The 27,989-nt window shown below is 43.1% G+C and overlaps 1 protein-coding gene across 1 annotated transcript; it reads left to right on the plus strand.

Moving 5' to 3' along the window:
- On the plus strand, nucleotides 1-27,989 carry prkaa2 (protein kinase, AMP-activated, alpha 2 catalytic subunit; the record flags this gene model as incomplete). The annotated part of the gene is made up of 10 exons (XM_084339308.1): nucleotides 1-100; nucleotides 1,369-1,510; nucleotides 15,522-15,615; nucleotides 17,660-17,804; nucleotides 20,932-21,019; nucleotides 23,595-23,819; nucleotides 24,447-24,609; nucleotides 24,978-25,316; nucleotides 25,631-25,757; nucleotides 27,733-27,989. Exons 1-10 carry the CDS (start codon nucleotides 4-6, stop codon nucleotides 27,987-27,989), a joined length of 1,677 nt encoding a protein of 558 aa, XP_084195434.1. The 5' UTR covers nucleotides 1-3.

Raw genomic sequence — 27,989 nt, forward strand, 5'->3', positions numbered from 1 at the left:
AAGATGGCAGAGCGGCAACAGAAACACGAAGGCAGGGTAAAGATTGGCCACTATATCCTCGGCGACACGCTCGGAGTTGGAACATTCGGGAAAGTAAAGAGTTAAGTCATGTTCTCCTTTTTATGTCGTGCAAAATGTAAACGTTTGGGCATGGTGGTAGTATTTCTGGGGGAATCGTTTACCTTTTTCCACCGACAGTAAATTAACTTACCGGTGGGTCAATGCGCAATGTGCGTAGCTCTAGACATAGCATTGCGGGAGTAGATAGATTTGGGACGCAAACGTATTTTGAGAATCTGACTGTTTGAAAGGCAAATGATTTCAGCAAAGCCCGTAGCCCATCTGTCATGTCGCTCTCTCTCTCTTATCAGAATTCCTTGGTGTCGCCTAATTGCCAAGGGGACAATGGCTGCTGGGGGTTTAGATACGCATGCTTGCATTATTCTCGTGTGACAGGCTGTAGTAGTGATTCCACTGCCCCGTGTTGTTGTAAAGGACAGCTCGAGTAGCATATCGTCGAAGCCCACCGTCCATGTTATCCCTCAATTGTTATAATAACGATATGTTATTATCGTACAGCAAGCAACTAAATACCCCGCATGCGGTGCGTAAAGTTGATTTGGTGTAACCCACCCTGGTCTAATATCAGTTTGGGTCTGGGACCCTGGGTCTGCGTGACCTTGTGGAATTTTAACTCCCCCCTCCGCCCCCCTGTTCTCCCCCGCCCCCCTCCGGCGCGCAGCTCGAGAATGTAACCTGTCGGTCCACCGGTTCCAGAGCCATGGTATTTCCTATAGGCAACAATAACAATATTTCACACGTCAGTCAAACTGGCTGACAACTCAACTCATAACTCTTCACATCCAGTTGGCTTGTGTGGATCAAAATAGCCATAGGCCGCTACACACTATTAATTAATAAAGGCCGAGTCTCCCCCCTATACATTTGAGGACGTATATTCACATGAAGCTACAGGTTCATATACCAATACCAGGATACCAATTTCCTCTCTGTGCGTTCAGTATAAAGCTATCTGGCTGCAAGCTAGCCAATATGTAGCCTATGTTTTGAATGTTGCTGGTGGGGCTACCCTTTTGTTTATATTTGGATTACAGACTGTGCGTTTAAGCAACATTAGGCTTAGACTCTAATCCTCAAATGGAACTGCTTTTTAGGAAAGATGAAATTGAATGCCAAGGCCTACTAATGCTACTGTATAGAATCTCTCTCTCTCTCCCCCCCTTTATTTCTTTCTTTCTTCCATACTTCCTTTTCTCCCCCCCCCCCCCCGTTCTCTGTATGTGGATGCTTACAGTATATGTGTGTGTTTTTAAAAGCTGCTTCATATCTGTACTACTTTGTTTGTAGTTGGAGAGCACCAGCTGACAGGCCATAAAGTGGCAGTGAAGATCTTGAACAGACAGAAGATCCGCAGTCTGGATGTGGTGGGCAAGATTAAACGAGAGATCCAGAATCTCAAGCTGTTCAGACACCCACACATCATCAAACTGTAAGTAGATAAATACATCATCTTCTGCTTTTTCTATTATATTTTAGTAGGACTGAACTACATGGACAAAATTTGATCATATTGAGATTCTTTAAAGGCCCAATCCATGGATTCTGACCACATCAATGTAGAGCATATTCACATACGTTCATGAGGAGTTTGATGGGTTGATGGAAAATACACTATTTGGAACTTTCTCGACTCATCAATTCCAGCGTTATGGATGTTACATTCAGAGAGAACATTGGAAACTTAACTTAACATTGACAAGGCATCGATTTTAATTGGAAGTATAATTTACACATTTTTAGTTACACTTATTGAGATAATGATGAGCCTGCAGTAAGAAATGTTTTGACCTTTTGGATTTTGAGATAGGTGACAAAATACACAGCGTTATGGATGTTACGGAAATTGACAAGCTTTTCGGACTCACTTAACACATGATGAAAACTGTGAATATCTTTTTCAAAGAATAACATGTTTACTATCACTTTGTAGGGAAGGCTTTGAGGTACCCAAAAAGCACATTCAGGAAAACCTGGTATTTCCTCTCAAGGAATGAATCACAAAAAAGTGCCGTTATGGATGTTACATTTTTGCGTTATGGATGTTACGCGTCTGAAATAGACAAAAAACAATATAAAAAATAGGGCTTTACCCACATGTGTTTCCATTTTGAGGGTCAAACCAGTCTGGATTCATGTTGTAGTCTGAAAAAATGCCAGGAAATGCTTCTTCTTCTTCTTATTTGAATTTTATTACTGCCCTCCGCAATTCTTGCTTCGCCCACACTTGAGAAAGTTTACACTCCTCTTCTTCTTCTTCTTCTCATCTTCAAAACACATTACTATCGTGTCTGTCTCCTTCTTCTCTGCTCCTCTTGTCTGTCTCCTTCTTCTCTGCTCCTCTTGTCATACAATCACAATACAAACACCATCTCCTCTCTTGGAGGGCCCCCCCAAGAGGGGGAACCCTACATCTCATCCACGCCAGGAAATGCTTCTTCTTCTTCTTCTTATTTGAATTTCCGGCAGAGTAGACGCATCGAGGCGTATTACTGCCCTCCGCAATTCTTTTTATGGGCTCTTCTTCTTCTCCTTCTTCTCCTTCTTCACCTTCTTTTTCTTCTTCTACTGGACCCCGTCATCAACTACATTGTCCATTGGAGTGCCTCTACTGCTGCTACTTCCTGTCTGAGCCCCCCTCCGCGGGACCCTCCTTGCCCCCTGCTATCTTATCCTGGGCCGCTTTGTCCCTCGCAGCCCTGTCCCTCGCAGCCCCCTCAGCCAACTCTTCACACACCTCCCTCCAGTCCAGACCTTCCAATCCCAGATGTTGAACCGCTATCCTAACAATCATCTTCACCATCTCTGTTCTACCCGTAACCTCTGCCATACCAGTAACTACCCCTGTCACGAAGGCCACAATACCTAATTTCTCCTCCCTTCCCCTGTCTCTTTCCACCTGCTCTACCCTCACTGCCAAATGCCCTCCTTCAACCCCCTGCACCCTTTCTTGGCTCCCCTGTCCTGCCCTGCTAACCGCCCCAGCATACGTCAACTTACCCTCCCTTCTCTCTCTCCGATCCGCGACCTGCTTCATCATCACCTCGCACCCCCGAAACGCTACACTGTGCTCCCCACCACAACTACAGCACCTCGGCTTCACTCCCTCTCCACATTTCCCATATTCATGTTCCCCGCCACACCTAGCGCACCTCATCCCCTTCATACACGTGGTAGCTATATGGCCAAACCCCTGGCACCTATAGCACCTAAGAGGATTATGAACAAATTCCCTAACCCTATACATCCTACGCCCTACTAATACCTCGCTAGGAACAACCCCACCCTCAAACGTAATCACTACCGTCCCCGTCACTGCCCTCTCCGCTCCCCTCTTCATCCTTGCTGCACTCTTAACTATGCCATTACGCCTGTCCTCCTTTAGCTCTTCCACCAGCTGCTCTACTGTAACCTCGACCGGTACCCCAACTATCACCCCCTTACATCCCCCCCCCCTCTTCTCCCCTACTCTCGCCACCTTACTTATACCCACCCCCCCAATGCTCTGCATCTGCCTAGCCTCCTCCACCTGCCCCTCACTACCACACCCTACGGCCAGATTCCCATCCCACAAAACGTTCACGTACTTTACCTCTCCTAATTGCTCGGCAATGAGTTTGGGCCACTCGAGCCTACCTACTTTCCTCTCATCCCTCTCCCCCTCAAGCCTGACCACTATATGGATCACTTGCGCTTTTGCCACATCTTTTCCTGCACCCTCGTCTCCCGGACCACTTTCTTCCTCTTCCCCCCCTCTCCTCCCCCCTACTCTCACTATCCCCATCGCTGTCGTTCCTCTCCGTCCGCTTCTTCCTCTTGAGAATTGTTGAATATATATAGAACACAAATGTTCTAGAATGTTCGATTATGACATCATACTGTGACATCACAAATGTTCTAGAATGTTTGATTATGACATCATACTGTGACATCACAAATGTTCTAGAATGTTCTATTATGACATCATGCTGTGACATCACAAATGTTCTAGAATGTATTATGACATCATAATAATAATAATAATAATAATAATATAATAATAATAATAATAATAATAATAATAATAATAATAATAATAATAATAATAATAATAATAATAATAATAATAATAATAATAGATTGGATTTTAATGAGAGAGAAGCGCCTTTCTCAGACTCAAGGACACTGTACAAGGAAAGGATGGAAAAATATAAATTTTGATAAAAAAAATAAAATAAAAGATAAAAAAATAAAAAACTGAATCTGTGTATAGTAACAACAGGAAGAAACAAATAAGATAAAAGAGATAAAAAAGGAAGCAATGTGCTGTCCAATTGGATGAAGTGGTTGAAATTAACAAACAAACAAAACAAACAACAAAACAAAACAAAACAACGGAATCTGTGGCTTAAAAGAGTCAGGGGTGGGCTACTTGGGAGCGGGGCCGTGTTGCGTGAAGGCAAGTGTGAACAGGTTGAGGTTGATGGTGTCAGAGCCTCGGATGAGGGGGGAGAGGGAGTTCCACAGTCTGGGGGCAGCTACAGCGAAAGCTCGATCTCCCAGTGTGGAACGCCTGGTGCGGGGGATGGTGAGGAGGTTGGAGTTGGAGGAGCGGAGGCCTCGTGCTGGAGTGTAGGGGTGGAGTAGGTTGGTCAGGTAGGAAGGGACCAACCCGTGCAGGGATTTGTAGGTGAGGAGGAGGATCTTGTAGGGCAGGGGTGTCCAACCTTTTTTGAACCAAGATCTACTTTTTTATTTACCACCTAGCCCGAGAGCTACCAGCCAAAATTGTATATTGTAAGCCGTCATTTGAGGCTTTATAAAAGCAGCATAATGAACACAAATCTGTCAGTGCCGAGTCTGACCTCATCTTAAATAACAAACAGCATTGCTTGTTGTAGTTAACAAGGAGAGGAAGAGTTGATTTAGCACAAAAAAAAAAAAAAAAACCCTTTTTTTCTTTTTTTTTTCTTTTTTAATAATCAAATTTTATTAATCAAGATCTACTTGAAATCAGCCCGCGATCTACCTGTCGATCGCGATCGACTGGTTGGGCCCCACTGTTGTAGGGGATTCGGTAGTTGATGGGGAGCCAGTGGAGTTTTTGCAGGGTGGGGGTGATGTGCTGCCAGGGTTTGGTGCGCAGGGTTTGGACCCTCGCAGCAGAGTTTTGGACGTACTGTAAGCGATCCAGAACCTTCTTGGAAGCACCAAGAAGGATTCCGTTACAGTAGTCGAGGCGGGAAGTGATGAAGGCGTGAATGAGTGTTTCCGCTGAGGTGTCGGAGAGTGAGGGGCGGAGGCGGGAGATGGTTCTGAGGTGGAAGAAGGCGGATCTGGTGACAGACTTGACGTGAGGGTGGAATGAGAGGGTTGAGTCCAGTATTACGCCCATCCACGGAGAGAACAAGGTGGTCGATCTTTTGGAGGAGGGCTGGGGAGGCTACAACTATTAGTTCTTGCTGTTGAGTTGAAGGAAGTTTTTATGTCCTGGAGGCAGGCATTGGCAATGAGGGAGGGGGGAGGGAGGGATGTCATACTGTGACATCACAAAAATCACAAAAAATAATAATATATATATTTTTTGTCTTAAATAGTTTCAAAATATCAGTCACTTCTAAAAAAAAATGTTTTTGGAAAATAGCTCTTTATTTGATTAACAAAAAAGTGTTTTCTATACAGAAAACAGCAATAAATTAAATCAGTTAAATCAGAAAATGAGTTTTGGAGCAATTCCATGAAAATGTCAACCTCACCATGAAAAAGAAAGTTATAAAAAATCAAGTCCAATTCACTCTGCCTGGACTGGTTCAGAGAAATGGTATCTCCCTCTGTTATCCATATGAGGATTGAGGTGTTCACGAATCTGATCAAAACTGACCCAGGACTTGTCCTCTTTGGTTGAAAGTGCAGCGGTAAACCTCCATAAGGGACATGGACATGTGGCGTTTCTGAACTCTCTGCTTGACTCCTTCTCTTATGGTCACTGCATCCTTCATTCCTGGGGCCTGTCTTGAAATGTCGTCCCTGGAATAATACTAATTTACTTTCTGTTTGGTTTCATTTGGGGTTTTGTGTTTTTTGGGGTGGGTTTCTTGTCACGATACTCGGCAAAACAATAACAAATACACATGTAGGCTGAGCAGACGCGAGGGGGAGATGGCCGACAGCAGCCGATTAGCAGTAGGCTAACGTGGACACTGCTCTGCCTAGACCAACAATGTGTGAAAAAGTTGTGTCTGGAAATATGTTGGATTTTAATCAAACAAGGAGTCAAAAAATACTTCTGATTTAAATCAAACAAAGGGGTCATAATCGGACTTAACAACACACATTTTTGATAGTGTTTTTTGTAGAGGTGGGCATAGATTAATTTGTTTAATCTAGATTAATCTATCTGCAATCCTGGATTTAATCTAGATTAATCTAGATTAAAATGGCAAAAAAAAAAAAAAAACCTGCCGAAGGCATTCAAAATATGTGTGTTCTACCCAAATAATGACCAGAAGTAAGTCCTTACTTTTTCTTTCCTCCTTATGTTTCTCAGGCCAGGTGGCCCATTACACCATGAGCCCATCTCCCGTTTCCAAAATGCATTACAGACTGTTTGAAAAAGCTGTTTTGCTATGATAATTGGTAATGAAATATCAAAATAATGTTCAATAAGATGTACTTGTGTTTAATAAATTGTTTTATTCAGAAGTTAACACAAATAAATAATATTACCAGTACAGTACAGTATCTAGCACTCTCAGGAGCAAAACAGAAAGAATCATTTCAAACTTGAACTATGTGACATGGCTTGAATCAACTGCTCCAGTGGAGTTGCTCAGTGGCCAATGGTGTCAACTGTGGTTGTACTGGGCAGCTCCCAGGTGTGAATGGAACTGTGTGAATGTGAAGCAGGGCGTTCCTGAAAAAGAGCATCTGTGCTCAGAGAACCTACCCTGGGTAAATAAAGGTAAAAAAAAGAAAATGTATATATTAATGCGTTAATTATATTATCGCGCGATACTAGTATAGCGTTAACGCAGCACGTTAACGCCGTTAACGGCCCAGCTCTAGTTTTTTGTCTATTTCAGACGTGTAACATCCATAACGCAAAAATGTAACATCCATAATGGCACTTTTTTGTGATTCATTCCTTGAGAGGAAATGCCAGGTTTTCCTCGATGTGCTTTTTGGGTACCTCAAACCCTTCCCTACAAAGTGATAGTAAAGATGTTATTCTTTGAAAAAGATATTCACAGAGTTTTCATCATGTGTTCAGTGAGTCCGAAAAGCTTGTCAATTTCCGTAACATCATAACGCTGTGTATTTTGTCACCTCTCAAAATCCAAAAGGTCAAAACATTTCTTATTGCAGGCTCATCTTTATCTCAATAAGTGTAACTAAAATGTGTAAATTATACTTCAAACAAAGGGGTCATAATCGGACTTAACAACACACATTCACAATGTATCATCCGTCACTTGCAATGTAACATCCATAACGGTAACATCCATAACACTTGTAAAGAATACAAAAAATAAGACCAGAATGACTAATTGTTGCTAATATGTCATCTTTATAAAAGTTAGCTTTGCTTAGGAAGTTTGGTTGACATTGCATTCCAGATGCATGTTTTATGACAACTTTTCCTGGAAAACATTATGGATGTTACATTCGCTGTCCCATAAAGGGGCATTATAACAGCATGCTTCACCTGCCAATGGAAAGACACAAAGTACATAATTGATTCACATATTGATACAACAGCCCTTCATGACCAAAGGTGAGGTTAGAAAAATATCTGTTGATTTTTTTTGTCATTCTGGCCATTCAGAAAGTCATACAATTAGGTTAATCGAAAAATAAATGTTTACCTGTAGTGTGAAAAAACATGCATTCACATAAATATTACGATCAAATCTATTTTGTACTTCAAAATATAGACCTTGATGATACATTTGAAATTGGTTTGGTTATGATCATGTTATTTTAATTTTTTCATGGTGAGGTTGACATTTGCATGGAATTCAGTGTTTACAAACATCACTAACATAAACAAACCGTTTACAGCCACTAAATACAATTAATAACTGTTGATTAGTGTCAACCAGAAAATTAAAACATGTCTCCATTCATATTTCTTTTTATACATTCTTGGTGTTGGGGTAACCCATTTGTTTACGTTTGTATCCCTGATTGGGCCTTAACTCTTTCTCTGCCAAAATCTCGCAATGCGTTGAACGCCAAAACCCAAGATTTATTTTCCTTTGATTCCCGTTCTATACTGTCAGCCGGAGCCATCTAGGTGTCTCTGATCCATATGCCTACGTTGGAATTGCAATGACGATCGAATATCACCAGGTGGCAGTATCGCCTACCTTTGAACTGGAATGGCTTGATGTGGATACACGTTTTCCTTTTTCTTTTTGGCAAGGGCTTCTCCTCCTGCCTGAACAGAGACACAGAACTAAGTAGTCAGTAATGGACTATGAACAATGCCTGTCAAATGAGCCATACTATTGTCTCGATAGCTATGATACAGAACACACGATGGGTCTACAAACATCGCGAAAATGGTCAACAACGCTGGCGCCATTTAGTAAAGATGGCGAAAGCTTATGGCAGTCAATCAGTTAAGTGTAGTCCTAAGTTTAGAATCTCCATTTCCTTTCAGCGACCCATGTTGAGGGAGTATACATGTACCTGCTATACAAGTAGGCTGAGAGTACTATGGCATTATATGGTCTCTTGTTGAATGTGCCGTAACGAGCAGACTTCATGGGTTAACCCTTTCACTGCCACACAACATAAGGTTAACCCTTTACTATCACACAACCGACGGTGTGGCAGTGAAATGGTTAACCGGCTGTTGTGTGGCAGTGCCAGGGTTAACCTTCTGTGTGTTGTCGCAGTGGAAGGGTTAACCGTTTTGGTAGTGCGGCAGTGAAAGTGTTAAGAGAAGCATGAGGCATCATGTAATGCATGGCCTCATGCTCGCCGGGTCGATCCCCCCCAGACCGGCAGGGGACAACCTGGGTGAAGAGCTGAATGAATGACGCCCAGTATCCCACTGTTCAGGTGCCATTGAGCAGAGTGCTGGTGCTCAGGGAAGACAGGCTAATTTGTTACCGCAAACTGAGCCTGGACTAACTGAGCCTGGACCCATTTCAGTTGGGATACCATAAAACTTCAAATAGAGGAAGAGTTGTCCCAAATAGATGCCTGTCCCAAATAAAGGCAGGGTATTTGTACTTGTTTCGACAAATAAAGGCAGGTCTCCGTTAGAAGCCCGGGCTACTTTAATTGTTTATCTGGTTGCCATTGAGGCTTTATATTTTTAATAATAATAATACAACTTTAGTTGTATAGCACCTTTCATACAGAAACTGCCGCTCAAAGTGCTTCACAACAGAAAAAAGACAGGCATAAAATGAGCACATAAAGTGCAGACATATAAAATCACAGTCTTTCACATTAGGATCTAACATCCCAACAGGCCACCTTGTTTATGGTTTGATTCAGTTTTAAAAATAGACAATAATAAAAAGAGTAAGATAGAATAGACAGAGTAAAATAGTGCAATAGTGCAATGCAATAAGTAGTAGAATAGAATAGACATGACATTATGTAATGTACATGTTATGTTATGTGGCTTCATATGGGCATGGCTTGAGATAGGTCAATTGACTAAGAGGGGGAAGACCTTCCATAGACCGTCTGAGACATTATGTCAGCAACATATTTATTTAATCACATTTCCATCATTTAGCAGGTTACCATCAATCTTGGTGTCCAAGTTGATAGAATCACTGCATTAATGGAAAGAGCAGGAGCTGAGTCTTATCAGCCATCTTTTCCCAAGCACCACTGAGGATCTGGTGCAGTGAAGTGTTAATAATGAAATAATCCATAGGATTAGTAGATTAGTACCCCGTTATTTTATTTGTTTTATTTTGATGTGTACATACAAGTAATATCCATACTGGCTCAAATAAACAATTAGATATGTCCCATCTTTGCTGAGCAAGATCTTTGTGCAAAAAGGAATTAGAGGCATGTCCCATATAGACAACTGTCCCAAATAAAGGCAGGGTGAGTTCAGTGATTGAAGCAAATACAGTAGAATTACATTTTTGCGAGAAGACTGGCTTCCAGGCTACAGTGAACTTACCAGTGGCGGCTGCTGACCAAATTTCTTGGTGAAGCACAAAATTATTATATTAAATTATATTTTTTAAACATCCCCAACGCTGCAACACCCCCATTCCTCCCAGGTGTCAGGCTCCTCATTCGCTTCCATTCATTTTGGGGACCATGTTTAAATATCATACTTCTGAAGTATAAACAAACTATACTGCTGTGACGATTTTAATAAAACAGACCATTCTGAGTCAATGGTACAGCAAAACTGTACATTGGAATATTGGTAAACATATCGGTCAATCCCATTGTCCCGTGGGATTATGCCCCCCCCCCTCCCCGCGGCGATATTAATATTTGATGAGAAACGCAAGCGCGGGCGACTCATGTGGTACTTGGGGGCTACCTGGTGCCCCCGGGAACCGTGTTGGTGTATTACACACGCAAGGCCACAGCGGGCCAATGAATTCATAATCACTGTAAAATATATATATATATTTTAAATGCACTCACCACACAACAGCCAAAGCAGTGACCGATCTCATCTTCCATTGAATATTGCAGCTTCTCCATCGTGACAAGTCCGACTCGAGTCGAGACACGTTCTTTTATCCCATGGAAAGTGTAAACAATTGACCACCGCACCATTTCCGGTATTTTGAGCTCATGGGAGGTTCGGGGGGGAAGGCAGCGCATTCATTTGATTCCCTCGCGCTCTCGTCCCCCCGCCCCCCTCCTCCTCACAAGCTCCATGTAACGCGGAAGTGTAGTGGTCTATGCCATGTCGCGCAGCTCCTCTCTGATTGAGTCTCAGACCATCGAGGTCTGTCAATCATTCAACCCGTGTTCGTGAGTAGCGTGCGCAAAGTTGCACGGGCGGGGCTTAGATGACTCAAATAGCCTATTTTGATTGGATAATAGAATAAAAATATCAACCCGTGCAGGGAAAGTTGCACTTGAGTGATTGACAGCTAGCCATTACTGACTACAGGCCTGATCAGAGAGCTCAGAGCTGTCACTTTTGGCCATTTTTGAAGAAGAAGAAAAAATTCACTGGAATTTTTTTACAGAGGAAAACATTTCGGAAAAGAAATAATAATAATAATAAAAAAAATATATATATATATATATATATATAAATTAATAATTATTATGAATTATGAGTGAATTTGTGTTTCACGTGTTGTCATGGAATAACCTCCACTGGAACCTACCCTGGGTAAACAAATGTTAAAATAAATTAGGCTATATAGACCTCATAGGAGAGACCTGAGGGGACGCCATTCCCATATTGAAGTCTTGGCGATGAAGATATTCTGTTGTTTCTTACACTATCAATCTGTTGATACAGATTGAACACTTTGAACGGCAATCCCCTGTATGAAAGGTGCTATACAAATAAAGTTATTATCAATATTAATTTGATATATTCTTATTATATATACACAATGATTGCAAGCAGCCAGCCAATGATGTGTGCAGTCAGTCACACAAAACTATCATAAACCATACCAACAGTGCTAACAGCACCACATCAAAAGATTTCAAAAGCTATTGGTGAAAGTATCCAAGTAAGATTTCGCAATCCAGTTGGTCGTTCTGTGGTGTTGTGAGCCCTGTGTTGTTGTGCTCAGTCTGCGCCATGGGTCCCTCTGTTTGTTTACTACTGATTACTGTGCTATACTGAGCATGCCACACACACACACACACACACACACACACACACACACACACACACACACACACACACACACACACACACACACACACACACACACACACACACACACACACACACACACACACACACACACACACACACACACACACACACACAAGCAGCCCTGGATAGATAAAGGAGTCTGTTCAGTTCAGGTGAGGGGGAAATCTCCTGTTAAGGAGATAGAAGTTGAAGTAATTCTCCCCCTCTCTCTCTTTCCCCCTCCCATATCTCTTCACTCCTTATCTGTCTCTGTCTTTCTTGTCTCCCCTCCTGTCTCTCTGGTCAGTCAGTGTGTGTGTGTGTGTGTCTCACTGTGTTATTTTTAGGTCTGGGGGTTAGGCCACTATGAGATATGGCAGACATGTGTGCCCAGCTCTCAGACCAGGGCCGGAGCAGATAGAGAGAGCCAAACACACGCAGTGCACGCACACATGCAAGGCACGTACGCACACACACACACACGACACACACACACACACACACACACACACACACACACACACACACACACACACACACACACACACACACACACACACACACACACACACACACACACACACACACACACACACACACACACACACACACACACACACACACACACACACACACAGTGCACGCCACGCACAAGTTTCAAGTTTCAAGTTTCTTTAATAGTTGTCATACAGAAGTACAGAATACTTTCATACAAAATGCTTCTTACTGTTACGCTCCAGAGACTGTGCTAGACAAGATAGTATCAAATAACATAGTATAGCATGTAATTTAGAAGTAGAAAATGAGGTCACAGTGTTCAGTATAGACATATGTACAATGTTCGATGCAGAATAGACGTAACTGAGTTACCATATAATATACAATACTATGCAGTGTACTAATGTACAGTACTATATAGTGCAAAGCAGAAATGGGATGAGGTACAATTTAGGTACAATTTACAGTAAGGTGTACGAGTTGTAGTGCAATCCTTCATCAATAAATATAAAGTGTGGGGAGTGGGTGCTACAGTGTGTTTGTTTAAAGTGGGTGTGTGCTATAAAGTGTGTGGAGTGGGTGCTACAGTGTGTTTGTTTAAAGTGAGTGTGTGCGTGTGGATGTGTGTGCTATGTGCGTTTGATGGTTGTTGTTGTGTAGTGTTCATTGTTCGTTTAGCAGCCTGATGGCCTGGGGATAGAAGCTTCTTCTGAGTCTTTCTGTGCTCGCCTTGAGACTCCGGTATCGCTTGCCTGACCGCAGCAGTTCAAAGAGGCAGTTGTTCGGGTGACTGGAGTCTTTAATGATTCTCTTAGCCTTGCCCTTGCAACGCTTGTTGTAAATGTTCTGGAGGGTGGGGAGCCCCCCTCCAATTGTGCGTTCGGCTGAACGTGTCACTCTTTGTAGTCTGCTTCGGTCTTGTGCAGTGCTATTCCCAAACCAGGAGGTGATGTTGCCAGTCAAGATTCTCTCTATTGTACATGAGTAGAAGTTCTTAAGGATCTTCTGACTGACTTGGAACTTCCTTAGGCGCCTGAGGAAGTAGAGGCGTTGTCGTGCCTTCTTCACAACACTGTCAATGTGTGTGGTCCATGTCAAGTCCTCGGATATGTAGGCTCCGAGGTACTTAAAGCTGTTGACTCTCTCAACCGGTGCCCCGTCGATGCTGAGGGGGCTGTAGTCCTTGACCCCCGACCTCCTGAAGTCCACAATCATCTCCTTTGTTTTGCTGACGTTCAGGGAGAGGCTGTTTTCCTGGCACCATCCCGCCAGGACCTTGACCTCTTCCAGGTAGGCCCTCTCGTCGTTGGCAGAGATCAGGCCCACCACCACTGTGTCGTCAGCAAATTTGATGATTGTATTGCTACTCCGCTGAGCCACACAGTCGTGTGTGTACAGGGAGTAGAGGAGGGGACTCAGAACACAGCCCTGGGGGGCCCCTATGTTGAGGGTGATGGATGAGGAGGTGCAGTTGCCTGCTCTCACCACCTGGGGTCTGCCCGTCAGGAAGTCCAAGACCCACTGGCAGAGGTCATAGTTCAAGCCCAGGTCCCTGAGCTTGGCTATGAGTATGGAGGGGACTATGGTATTGAATGCCGAGCTGTAGTCGATGAATAGCATTCTCACATAGTTCCCCTGCCTCTTGTCCAGGTGTGATGCTGCTGTGTGCAGCACATGGGCTATGGCGTCCTCCGTGGAGCTGTTGGGGCGGTATGCAAATTGCAGGGGGTCCATGTTGATGGGGAGGGAGGAGCAGATGTAGCCCTTTACTAGCTTCTCAAAGCACTTCATGGCTATGGAGGTGAGAGCTACAGGGCGGTAGTCGTTGAGGCAAGCAGGCTTGGATTTTTTGGGTACAGGGATAATAGTGGACTTCTTCAGGCAGGTGGGGATGACAGCCTGTTCTAAGGACAGGTTAAATATGTCAGTGAATACCGGGGCCAGTTGGTCGGCACAGACTTTTAGGACGCCGCCGGGGATGCCGTCCGGACCTGCTGCCTTCCTGATATTCACTTTTTTAAAGGTCCGCCTCACCTCATGCTCTGTTACCCTGAACACTGAGTCTCCATCAGCAGCAGACCCCCCCCCATTGCCGTGGCTTGTGGGCTGGTGTTGTTATTACCAGCATCAAACCTTGCATAGAAGGTATTGAGGTCATTTGCTAAGGAGATGTCACTGTTCAGTTTGAGGGAGGCGCCTTTGTAGTCTGTCATCGTTTTGAGCCCCTGCCACATAGCTCTAGAGTCAGCCTGTTCAAACTGGAGTTCAATTTTATCCTTGTAGCGCCGTTTGGCCTCTGTCACTGTCCTCCTTACGTTGTATCGCGCCACCTTGTGGTCATTCATGTTGCCTGCCACTAGGCCGTCGTTGTATGCTTTGGTGCGCGCTCTCAGAGCTTCACGGATGGATTTGTCTACAAGGCATGTATGTACGCACACACACACACACACACACACACACACACACACACACACACACACACACACACACACACACACACACACACACAGACACACACAGTGTATTTCCAGTCATACAGAGGATGACAGTCTTTAGCAGGGCAGTGAGCAGAGCAACCACTCAGCTACACAATGACTCCACTATGAGCTGGAGAGGAGGAGGAAAGCTTCTCTATCAGCAAGTGCTTTCACTGTTCTATTCTATCTATTTTGATCAGAATGTGTGTGTGTGTGTGTGTGTGTCAGAGAGAGAGAGAGAGAGAGAGACACACACTTAAAGGAGGAGGTTTTTATTGAGATACAGAAACTCAGGAGCCATCATCATAAATAATAATCATCACCATCACCGTCGTCATCATCCTCATGAGAATCATGAGAACTCTTGCATTTGATTGTGCCAGGGTCAGGGTTTAATGAATGCAAGTCAATGGAATGTAACAAATGCATAAATGTATAAAGTTTAGCGTGTGTGTGTGTGTGTGTGTGTGTGTGTGTGTGTGTGTGTGTGTGTGTGTGTGTGTGTGTGTGTGTGTGTGTGTGTGTGTGTGTGTGTGTGTGTGTGTGTGTGTGTGTGTGTGTGTGTGTGTGTGTGTGTGTGTGTGTGTGTGTGTGTGTGTGTGTGTGTGTGTGTGTGTGTGTGTGTGTGTGTGTGTGTGCGTGCGTGCGTGTGTTAGGTACCAGGTCATCAGCACGCCCACAGACTTCTTCATGGTGATGGAGTATGTGTCTGGAGGGGAGCTGTTCGACTATATCTGCAAACATGGACGGGTAAGATCTCCCATCTGTTGACTTGCTGACAGACTGTTAAACATAGACAGATCTGCTACGTTTTGGAGACTTTCTTTCTTTCTTTCTTTCTTTCTTTCTTTCTTTCTTTCTTTCTTTCTTTCTTTCTTTCTTTCTTTCTTTCTTTCTTTCTTTCTTTCTTTCTTTCTTTCTTTCTTTCTTTCTTTCTTTCTTCTTATTTTGACATATATTTATTACCATATGTGGACTGTACATCATTCAGCTGGAGGGAAGGTCATTCTTCTAGGTATATAGAACATCTCCAGCGGCGAGGAAACACTGCAACAGATACAACTGGATATCCCTCCACCCTGTTATATACTGTTATATTCTCTGTTGTCTCCAGGTGGAGGACACTGACCCTGTTATATACTGTTATATTCTCTGTTGTCTCCAGGTGGAGGACACTGACCCTGTTATATACTGTTATATTCTCTGTTGTCTCCAGGTGGAGGACACTGACCCTGTTATATACTGTTATATTCTCTGTTGTCTCCAGGTGGAGGACACTGACCCTGTTATATACTGTTATATTCTCTGTTGTCTCCAGGTGGAGGACACTGACCCTGTTATATACTGTTATATTCTCTGTTGTCTCCAGGTGGAGGACACTGACCCTGTTATATATACTGTTATATTCTCTGTTGTCTCCAGGTGGAGGACACTGACCCTGTTATATATACTGTTATATTCTCTGTTGTCTCCAGGTGGAGGACACTGACCCTGTTATATATACTGTTATATTCTCTGTTGTCTCCAGGTGGAGGACACTGACCCTGTTATATATACTGTTATATTATCTGTTGTCTCCAGGTGGAGGACACTGAGGGCCCGCGTCCACCTAGCGCATATTTCTCCGTGAAACATGCTGGGAGTGCGCCGGCAGCGCTGGTATTCAGCGCATCTTGTAGATGACAGAAAGAAATCTACAGCCATGCCGCGGTTTTGCACATATTATAGCATATTTGAATAACTTTATTGTATATTAATTATATATATAGTTATTGCCTGACACCACAGTTCGCCCTTTGCTTTTTATTAGCTTTTTAGTAGTGTATTCGTGTAGTTATTATTATTAGTTTTGTCGCGAATCTCAATGGTCTGTGGGAGACAGCCAGACAGGCAGGCAGCTCCGGTGTCAGGTTACAAACAGAGTGGTAGATGAATGGCTGTGATTGGTTGTCTGAAAATGAGCCCAGCGCATCGCTCTGAAAGTTGAGAAAGTTTCAACTTTCGACCGCACAAAAAAGCTGAGAAAAGAAGCCGACGGCAGCGCACTTCCTAGAGGCGGCCGCATGCGCTCCCTCCCCATTGGAATACATTGAAAACAGATGCGTGCGGTCAGAAATATGCGCCAAGTGGACGCGGGCCCTGAGGCTGTATATACTGTTATATTCTGACCCTGTTATATACTGTTATATTCTCTGTTGGCTCCAGGTGGAGGACACTGACCCTGTTATATATACTGTTATATTCTCTGTTGGCTCCAGGTGGAGGACACTGAGGCTGTATTACTGTTATATTCTCTGTTGGCTCCAGGTGGAGGACACTGAGGCTGTATTACTGTTATATTATCTGTTGTGTGTCTCCAGGTGGAGGACACTGAGGCTGTATTACTGTTATATTATCTGTTGTGTGTCTCCAGGTGGAGGACACTGAGGCTGTATTACTGTTATATTCTCTGTTGTGTGTCTCCAGGTGGAGGACACTGACCCTGTTATATACTGTTATATTATCTGTTGTGTGTCTCCAGGTGGAGGACACTGACCCTGTTATATACTGTTATATTATCTGTTGTGTGTCTCCAGGTGGAGGACACTGACCCTGTTATATACTGTTATATTCTCTGTTGTGTGTCTCCAGGTGGAGGACACTGAGGCTGTATTACTGTTATATTCTCTGTTGTGTGTCTCCAGGTGGAGGACACTGACCCTGTTATATACTGTTATATTCTCTGTTGTGTGTCTCCAGGTGGAGGACACTGACCCTGTTATATACTGTTATATTATCTGTTGTGTGTCTCCAGGTGGAGGACACTGAGGCTCGTCGTCTGTTCCAGCAGATCATCTCAGGAGTAGACTACTGCCACAGACACATGGTTGTCCACAGGGATCTCAAACCAGAGAACGTCCTGCTGGACGCCAGCAAGAACGCCAAGATAGCCGACTTCGGTGAGAGAGAGCGGAGGGGCGACAGGGGGGGGGGGGATGAAGGGCATCATAGGGATGGCTAGTAGCGGGTACGTCATTATGTTCCCGCCAGTGACTTCCGTGTCCGGTTGCTTCCAGATGGGATCTCAAAACTAAAGGCATTAAAATGGTGCAGTGCTGTGTTCCGTGTTGCAATAATAGGAACGATGGTAGAGTGAGAGAGGGAGGGAGAGAGGAATGGCTCGAGAGAAGAACAATGAGGGGAGAGATTGCCTGGTAGATGAGGTGTGGATTAGAAAGAGGTGGAGATGGAGGTAGACATGACTGGAATGAGCAAAGTAGAATGTGTGAGTGGAGCCCGGTTGCAATTGATCTATCTGGAGCCCTGCTTTTATTGATCCTCCAATCACAGCTGTTGCCTCCCTCTGACAACAAAGTTGAATTAGTCATACCGATTGTTTAAGAGCTTTAGTAATATGATGCAATATAAATATGAAACAGTCTTACATCATTTCATACACAGCAGGGGTGGGCTGGGATTGTGTGTGTGTGTGTGTTGTGTGTTGTGTGTTGTGTGTGTGTGTGTTGTGTGTGTGTGCGTGTGGGGAGGTCTAGCAACAGGAAGGTCTCATATCAACTCTCTGGCACGAAGGCTTGAGGCCCAGACCCCAGTGTCATTTGAGCAGGGGGGGCAGGCAGTGTGTAATGGTAAAAAGTGTTATGGCTCAGAGCAAGGACACTGGTAAACCGAGAGAGGGGGGGGGGGGGGGTCATGGAGAGACTCCAGATCCAATTAGAAGAGCTCTGTGTTTGGAGCTTAACACATCCACCGCCGGAAACGCTTTAAAACGTTATTGCCCGCCATGCTTTGACCGCCAGACCACGCTGTACAGCGATATTGAGATCAATATTTCATTTTTTCGCCATGGCATTCATAATTCATATATACACCTCCGGCGCTGCAGCTGGACCCTACGGCTCAATACAACAACGGCTCAATACCACCGCCTGGTGGATGGTCGGGCGAGTTACACTGGTAAACAGGATATGGCTGCTGTGCGTCGATTAAATTCATCCGGCCGTCAGATATTGTCGCAAGGCTCCCGACAGACACTATATACATAATGGATCGCTTTATAAACTTAATAATCGATATGATTTCGGCGTTTATTGCGACATACAAACCGGAAATGGACCTAGGCGATCGATGTCCTATACCTGGGATCTTTCACCGCCAGTCTCATTGACGCACGGTAAAAGGACGCTGACGCTATTTTCAGCCCAATTGTTTATTCATTTCCCTGCAAACCGATCTGATCAATATATCACCCATACGGTTCTGACCGAACCGTTCGTTATACAAGAATCACAGAGACGTTTCAAAGGTACTCACAGTTGCACGAGGGTTTCGGACAGAGATACGGGATGGTTTGAAAGCTCTGCGTTGCTAATAAACATTTTAAATAATTTTCATAAACTGGTCAACACTGCATTATTTCCGGCGTTGTGTGCATGATGCGCATGCGCTGTGATCACACCAGGCAGCCAACACCGGAAATAATGCTGTGTTGACCAGTTTATAAAAAATATTTAAAATGTTTATTAGCGAAACCCTCGTGCAACTGTGAGTACCTTTGACATTTCTCTGTGATTCTTGTATAACGAACGGTTCGGTTAGAACCAGTCCTTCAGGGTAAATCTAGGTTGGTTTCCTATTGAGGAGCAAGTGACTGGATTCACTCGGTGCATCACAGTCACGAAAGGGGTTACAGAACACCCACCTCCAAATGCGATTAAATATTGTTTCAAATAAAAAGCGACATACTATTATTTTGTGTCATGTTTCCAAATAAGATTGGCCACAACGAAATGCTTTCTACTTCAATTTGTTGGTTAGAATAGATTACCTCGCTCCGTTGAAATTTCACTGAGACTAACAGTAAAAGACAGTTTTTTTCTTTTTTGTGAGCTCCGCGCACAGACGTGATAATAATAATAATAATAACAATAATAATAATAGAGCTTCATTTTATATAGCGCCTTTCAAGAGACCCATGCAAGGTCGCTTTACATAGATAGGGGGGGGGGAAATAACAAAGTAATAAACATAGTGGACAGACTATGTAAATATGATGATGGGATTCAAGTTCATGTTTGTATTGATCACATAGGCAGGCTACACATGGCGTATACTAGGCTACATCATACATGGCAGTGAGATTCATTGTTCTTGTATATGCTCTCGTATTATTGTTTATATAGGCTACCCAATACTGACATCAAAATAGATTGTATGCCTCTAGAAATCATATGCAGCAGGTAGAACATTTACGGAAAATCCGTCGCGATTTGGAATACAATTGAGGAGAACTTTAATCCCTGGGTATTAATCGAACAAAACGGGAAAAAGGCAGTCATATTCCAGCACAGGCTTTATTAGTTAATATGGTCTTTAAGAGATATCATATCCGACATCACCGTACGTGTACATGTCTGTCAGCCTGTCTCGTATGTGTTGTTGTAGAAAGCAAAAGAGGAGCCTAATCTTGGCAGGCTCAACATCTGGTTTGAAAATCTGTGCATTCAGCCCTTTGCTCTCAACGCTGTTGTTGCTAGCAGTTTTTGTTGTCATTTCATTGAATTTTTTTTGCCATCTAGTCTACAGTCTTGGGTTGGGCTGGGTGTGTCTGCATCCCTCAGTTGATCTCACTTGTATATGGAAGTAATAATAGCAGCAACAGTATGGGGATATGACCAATCTTGAAACAACACTTGTGATTGGAGGATAGAGAAAAGAGGGCGTGGTTTGAAATAGGTCAATGCTGTGAGGAAAAAGGGGAGTGGTCCCGGCCGTACTGTATTATTGTTCAGTGTTTCCTATACAGCCCAGAGCCCACCACAGTATCAGACAGGCCCACCGCAAACAGATATCCCATAATAACATGTTTAGAAATCGTTGCATTGTATGTAAACCTATATGTACACAGTCCTCTGCTCTTCCCATCTCACCACAACCACACTACAACAACAACAACAACAACAACAACAACAACAACAACAACAACAACAACACCACCACCAACACAGATAATCCTAGAACCTCTGAGAAACACTGTTTACATGTCATTGGCTTGTGATTGGACAACAGGGCTGTCAAACATGATGTCAGATGGGGAATTCCTGAGGACGAGCTGTGGGTCGCCCAACTATGCTGCTCCAGAGGTCATCTCAGGAAGGTGTGTGTGTGCGCGCGTGCGTGTGTGTGGTAGAATATATAGGACAATTCTGGTACCACTTCATCAAAACACCAGGGTGCAGCATATGAAGGTCAGACACTTGTGTCTGTGGGGAAATCAAATAAATTTGCTATTAATAAAAAAAAAGCAATTAAAGCTTCGTCCTGATGAAGGCACTAATGCACAAATATGCAATCGATTTTATAATTTGTATTGTACTCTGATGGTGTTGTTGATGTGTATGTACAGAACACGTTATCTGTTTAGTTTGTATATAAGAGAGTGGCCACACTGATCCATCACAAAACGGGAGAGAAAGCAGAAGGAAGGTATCGCTGTCCATTGGTTTGTTTTCAAATTAGAAATGGTTTTCAAACGCAATTGTGCATTTGCAAAAACAGCAGCTTTGCTTTACATAACACATCCTCATAGTGTTTGGCCAAACAGCCGGTGATGTATACCAGGGGTTCCCAAACATTTCAGGCCGTGACCCCCACTATTATAGGAGGTAAAAAAATATAATATATATTTTTTTTTATACCGTAAATCCTCTAATAGTGACCTCTATTCAATTAAAAACCGACTCTCTATTAATGACCGGGTGCGCTGTTGAAATAAGCTATTATAAGCCGACCTCCTAATACAAACCGGGTTACTAATATACGCGTGAGCGAACCTCTCCTTACTTCCGTATATATGGAACACGGGTCGCGCGCAGCACGTAACACAACAACAACAGAGCAAGCATGGCTACCGGTACTAAACAGATGAAAGTTTGACGTTAAGTTTAAAGAGGAAGTTTTGAGGTATGCAGCGGAGCATTTGGGAGAGAAAGCCGCAAAGCACTTTAACATTGATTCCAGACAAATCCGATATTGGAAAAAACAAAGGAATGAGCTGAAAGCAGCTGACGGTAAAAGAGCACGCATAACTGGAGGAGGGACAAAAAAAGTGAGCGAGGAGATGGAGACACTACTTTCCGAGTGGATTTATGCATTGTGCGACAAACACAACCGTGTGTCGCGCAAATACAAAGAAAAGCAATGGAAATCTACCCAACAGTGAGTGATGGAGGCAAGGCGTTTGTGGCCAGTAAAGGTTGGCTAGAGAAGTTTCTACATCGTGTAAGCTGCATTGATGATGTTATAGTTAATACTGTACCATATCTTTTATTTGTATTTTATTATTTGCAGCTGAACTTGACTGTTATTAGCCTAACTGTATATAGGCCTACAGGTATTTGAATGGGCAATAAATAGGATGGACCACAGTATTGTGGTAGTCTACCTCAGTTGAAGTTATATTTCAAGTTAAATTGACACTGTTGCACTGTGTTGATGTTTTTATGGTATTTACCATAGGCAATATATTTTGTTATTGTTGTTATATGCTGGCTGTGCAGTAAATACCATATAAATGGTATGGTGTTAATGTTTACCAAGAAAGTAAATTGTTTATACCAGTATTGTGATTGCACTATTTTACTCAGGTAAAGTTACTTGATTTCACTTTGAAAACGTTGAAATGACCAGTGACCACCTGTAATTGCACTGTTTACTATTTCATACAGTACTTGGTTTCAATAAATGAACCCAGTACATTTTACTGGGTTCAAACTGACACAAAATGTTGATTTATTCATTATGATCTGTTTGAAAATTAGAAATATAGGCCTCTCTCTTATACATGCCTCCTTTCAATAAAAGCCTGGTACCCGCTACAGTTGAAACAAATACAAGCCCGGGTCACTATTAGAGGAATTACGGTAAATGGAAATGTATGGTTGAAACATGCAATTTTTTTGTTACAAAGACTTCATTTCCTGCATTCTGCATTAATTTGTACCCTTTAAATGCCAGTGTTTGTGATGGCATCACAAATTATTGTTAAAAACAGGCTAGCATAATGTATGATTAGCAACAACACAGATTTTTATGGATTTTCAGTTTTTTTGTAATTGAAAAAAATACAATATTTTATTCAACTTCAGCCCTGATCATAACACCACATATTCATTTTATAATTCTAACCCTTTAAATGTCAGTGTGTGTGATGGCATATATTTGCAATATATTAAATGCAAAGTAGATTTTTCTGGGGGGGATTATTACAGGCTAGCATGTGTCAATGATTAGCAGTTTTTTTGTAAGGGTCCCGCCTCCACAAATCACATGCGGCTCCCTTTGTGTGTGTGTGAGAGCAAGAGAGAGAGATAGTTCTCCAACTTGTGAGTTGCAGTGATCTCCTTGTTGTTCCCCGCCTAGGTTATCTAACTATTGCGCTGGTGCAACTAGAAACACTGGCCTGGCCTGCTTCTAAGTTCAGTGGCCTGACTGCATAAAAAAAAAGAAAAATTGGGTATTTTTGATTTTTTTTTATCATCTGGCGACCCCCCCCCCCCCCCTGCGGGGGTTGCGACCCCGACTTTGGGAACCCCTGATGTATACAACAGTTATAAAATACACTACAAACAGACACTCCTCGTCCAGGAGTAATTCAAAACAGATGTCAGCGGACAGACAAGAGAGGTCAGTGTGGCTGCCTCATAATCCCCTCTCTCTCTCCCGTGGCCAAGGCTGTATGCAGGTCCAGAGGTGGACATCTGGAGCAGTGGTGTGATCCTGTACGCCCTTCTGTGTGGCACCCTGCCCTTTGATGACGAGCACGTCCCCACGCTGTTTAAGAAGATCAGAGGAGGGGTGTTCTACATCCCGGAGTACCTGACCCGTTCTGTGGCATCTCTGCTCATGTTCATGTTGCAGGTGGACCCTTTGAAGAGAGCCACCATCAAAGATATCAGGTACCGCCGGCCTGTGTCCTGTTATTATTATATGTGTAACGTTAGAGTAAGTAGCTCTTTAGCGTCATCTCATGCTATTAATAATAATAATAATAATAATAATAATAATAATAATAATAATAATAATAATAATAATAATAATAATAATAATAATAATAATAATAATAATAATAATAATAATAAACTTTATTTGTATAGCACCTTTCATACAGAAACTTCAGCTCAAAGTGTTTCACAACAGAAAAAAGACAGGCATAAAATGAGCACATAAAGTGCAGACATATAACATCACAGTTTTTCACATTAGGATCTTAACATCCTAACAGGCCACATTGTTTATGGTTTGATTCAGACAATAATAAAAAGAGTAAGATAAAATAGACAGAGTAAAATAGTTCAGTGCAATAAAATAGTATATTTTAATCTACTGGTAGCTACGAGAAGGAAAAACCAAGAATGAAGGTGACTCTTCTTTGATCATTCACTCCTTGATATATAGAGACGAGGCTGATCATTCAAAGGTTTTTCCTGAGTGAAGCAGCGGTTGTGATTGGAGGATCGAGAAAAGAGGGCAGGGTTTGAGATGGAGGTCAATTGACCGTTCCTGCTGGTCCTCTTGTCTGTCAGGGAGCACGAATGGTTCAAGCAGGACTTGCCAGGGTACCTGTTTCCTGAGGACCCGTCCTATGACACCACGGTCCTGGATGAGGAGGCCGTGAGGGAGGTGTGTGAGAAGTTTGAGAGCACAGAGTCTGAAGTCATGTCCAGCCTCTACAGTGGAGACCCACAGGTACATTACACACACACACACACACACACACACACACACACACACACACACACACACACACACACACACACACACACACACACACACACACACACACACACACACACACACACACACACACATCACACACACATCACACATTACTGCAGAACACATATTTTATCATCATAGTGTTTACATGTAGTTTACATATTTAACAGAGCCCAGAGCACAGCTGTTGACATTTTGATGTCATCAGGGGTAACTGTGTCATCACAGTTAGCTGTCTCAAACTGTATTCCCACCGTATGAATGATTTGCCCTCACACGCTTGTCTCTCCACCTCCCTCCCTCCTTTCCTCCCTCTTCCCTCTCTCCACCCACCCAAGGACCAGCTAGCGGTAGCCTACCACCTGATCATTGACAATCGGCGCATTATGACCCAGGCCAGTGAGTTCTACCTGGCCTCCAGCCCTCCCCAGGGCTCCTTCATGGAGGAGGGCATGCCCCTGCCCCCCGGGGTCAAGCCCCACCCGGAGAGGATGCCTCCGCTCCTGGCCGACAGCCCCAAGTCCCGGTGCCCCCTGGATGCCCTCAACACCACCCGGCCCAAACCCCTGGCCGTGAAGAAGGCCAAGTGGCACCTAGGCATCAGGAGCCAGAGCCGGCCGTACGACATCATGGCGGAGGTGTACCGGGCTATGAGGCAGCTCAGCTTCCACTGGAAGGTACATGCTGTCCCCTCTGTCCCTCTACCCCCTGTCTCTCATACACACAGAGGGCTCGCTCATCTTGGTCACCTTTGTTTGTTGTGATTTTATCTGCAAATTTATCAAATCTTTTTTCTAACATGCAATCATGCACACACACACACACACACACACACACACAGACTTCACTACGACTCTAAAACGGTGACGCTGCATGGTCTACCCGCCAAAGTGGCTGGTAAGAGTGACGGAGTTACACGCCACTGCCGAATTCTACCCGCATGTGGCGGGTGTTAATGTCTGCACACATCAGTGTTTCTCTTTGTATGTAGGTGGTGAACCCGTACCACCTGCGCGTTCGGAAGAAGAACCCGGTGACTGGTAACCTGGTGAAGATGAGTCTCCAGCTCTACCAGGTGGACAACAGATCCTACCTCCTGGACTTCAAAAGCATCGACGGTAAGGACACGGCCAGACGCCCGAGGAGTGGGACTCAAACCTGTGACATCGTTGGGTGTAAAGTCTGGAGATGCTCCATTGACGATGAATGGGAGACTGATGGGATCCACAGAATGTTTTATACCCAAATGAGCTTTATTCTACAGTAGTGTTCTCCGTTCTTTAACCTGCCCTAGCCCTATTTTCTGAAAATGCGCCTAAAAATACACACCTAAGTAAATGGAAGATCTACTTCTACAAGGCCCATTTGCATGTTCTTGGTATCTAGGGACATCTATGGATCTCAGGGAATGTATATTTCTTAGCAATATTGTGTCTGTTACTAGGCTTGAGTAAATTGTGATGAAACAAAGGAGAATATAAATCTTTCTTTGCATCTTTGACAGTGACATGCTAAAAATGACCAGACATGAAAAACTGCCACTGAGCTCATGCAGAACATCCTTGAGATCACGTGTACAAAAAATCTAAGCAAATGAATAAAGGGAAGAGGATCAACAGAAAATGTATTTGTATACTCAGAACATTCTTCTGGGTGCTCGGTGTCATCTTTCCAATACTTTCCAATTCACTGTCTATGGAGCAGCTTCAGACTTTATACCTGATGACATGGCAAGTTAGAGTTTTAGCGCTCTACTGTTTGGATTTGTACATTTTCACTAATATTTTGGACCGTCTCTTAAGATCATAGGGACCATAGAATGAACATGTATTAAATGAATTCTTAAAGATCCCCTCCACTTTTTTCATGGGTTAACTCTCGGCGTTAACAGCTTGCAGCACGTCACCAGATGGTCCTCCTGGAGAAGGAGAGCTTCTCTGTCCTTCCCTGAAATATCAGTTGCATGTGTGACGTCACTAAGGGATCAAAGCTCTCATGGCCCTTGACATCTTCAGCATCAGCATGAACAGAAAGCTGACTAGGCATAGATGTGTCTTAAACTAAGATTAGCTGCCAACGTGGATCTCCTGGTGAATATCAGTGGGTGCTTCATAGATCCTTGCATCTCAATGAGGGTAAAGGTGTAGATATGCTGCTGAGCCATTTTCACTAGTTTATTGAACAATTTGATGGGAAAGAAGATTTGTATACAAATTGTTATTCAATATAGAAAAGTGTTGTTGTGTTTGCTAATTGTCTTTAAAATATTTTAGTAAAAGGGTCTAGGTCTAGACTTTGGCTAAATAATGCTTATTTTATTCTGTCTGGAAGTTCCCAATAATTTTGTCTTGACGCAATCTTTCTGTCAAACTCAGTCAGGATGTGACTGATGTGGTGACAGCTGACGGGGAATCTGCTGTACTTCACTTTCAAGGTTTATTATTGCTGTTCAGTTGAAACCACCAATACATAGCTGTGCATCCAGAGGGTGGCTTTTTATGGATCACCCTATTTCCCCACAAGTAATAATAACAATATATTTACCTGATCCTGGGTCCAAGGATGAAAGATAAAAAAAATAATGTATTCGGGTCATGGACTTAATTTTTTTTTATAAAGAACATATATTTTTGTGTAGTTTCAGTGTAGATTCAGATTAGTTTGCGCCAAGAACATTTACCGGTACACATACAAGGAATTTGACTCGGTGAGGTTGATGCAGTGCAATATTCAGACAAACAAGACAAGAAAAAAATACGCAGTGACCTTAACTACACAGTTACCAGTAGTAGATAAAAGCCACTAAAATAGTTTATTAATAATAATAATAATAATAATAATAATAATAATAATAATAATAATAATAATAATTATTATTATTATTATTATTATTATTATTATTATTATTATTATTATTATTATTATTATTATTATTATTATTATTATTATTATTATTATTATTATTATTATTATTATTATTATTATTATTACTTTTATTATTTGTAACTTGATAACCTTCTACGTAAAACTTTGTGACCTGCTTTGCTATTTGATACTGATGCCACTTGGATCTTCTCACACCCCCCTCCCCAGATGAAATCATGGAGGCGGCAGCGGCGGGCTACAAATCTGGCTCATCCACCCCGCAGAGGTCAGGCTCGTCGGCCGGCCTCCCGAGACCCAGGCTGAGCATCGACTCAGCCAGTCCCGCCATGGACCTGCTCCACCTCAGCTCCTCTCTCCCTGGGTCCCTGTCGAGCAGCAACCCCCTGCTCACCCCGCGCCAGGGATCTCACACCATGGACTTCTTTGAGATGTGCGCCAGTCTGATCACCACACTGGCACGCTGA

Source organism: Notolepis coatsorum, assembly GCF_963971535.1.
Source record: "Notolepis coatsorum genome assembly, contig: SCAFFOLD_393, whole genome shotgun sequence".
NCBI lineage: Eukaryota > Metazoa > Chordata > Actinopteri > Aulopiformes > Paralepididae > Notolepis > Notolepis coatsorum.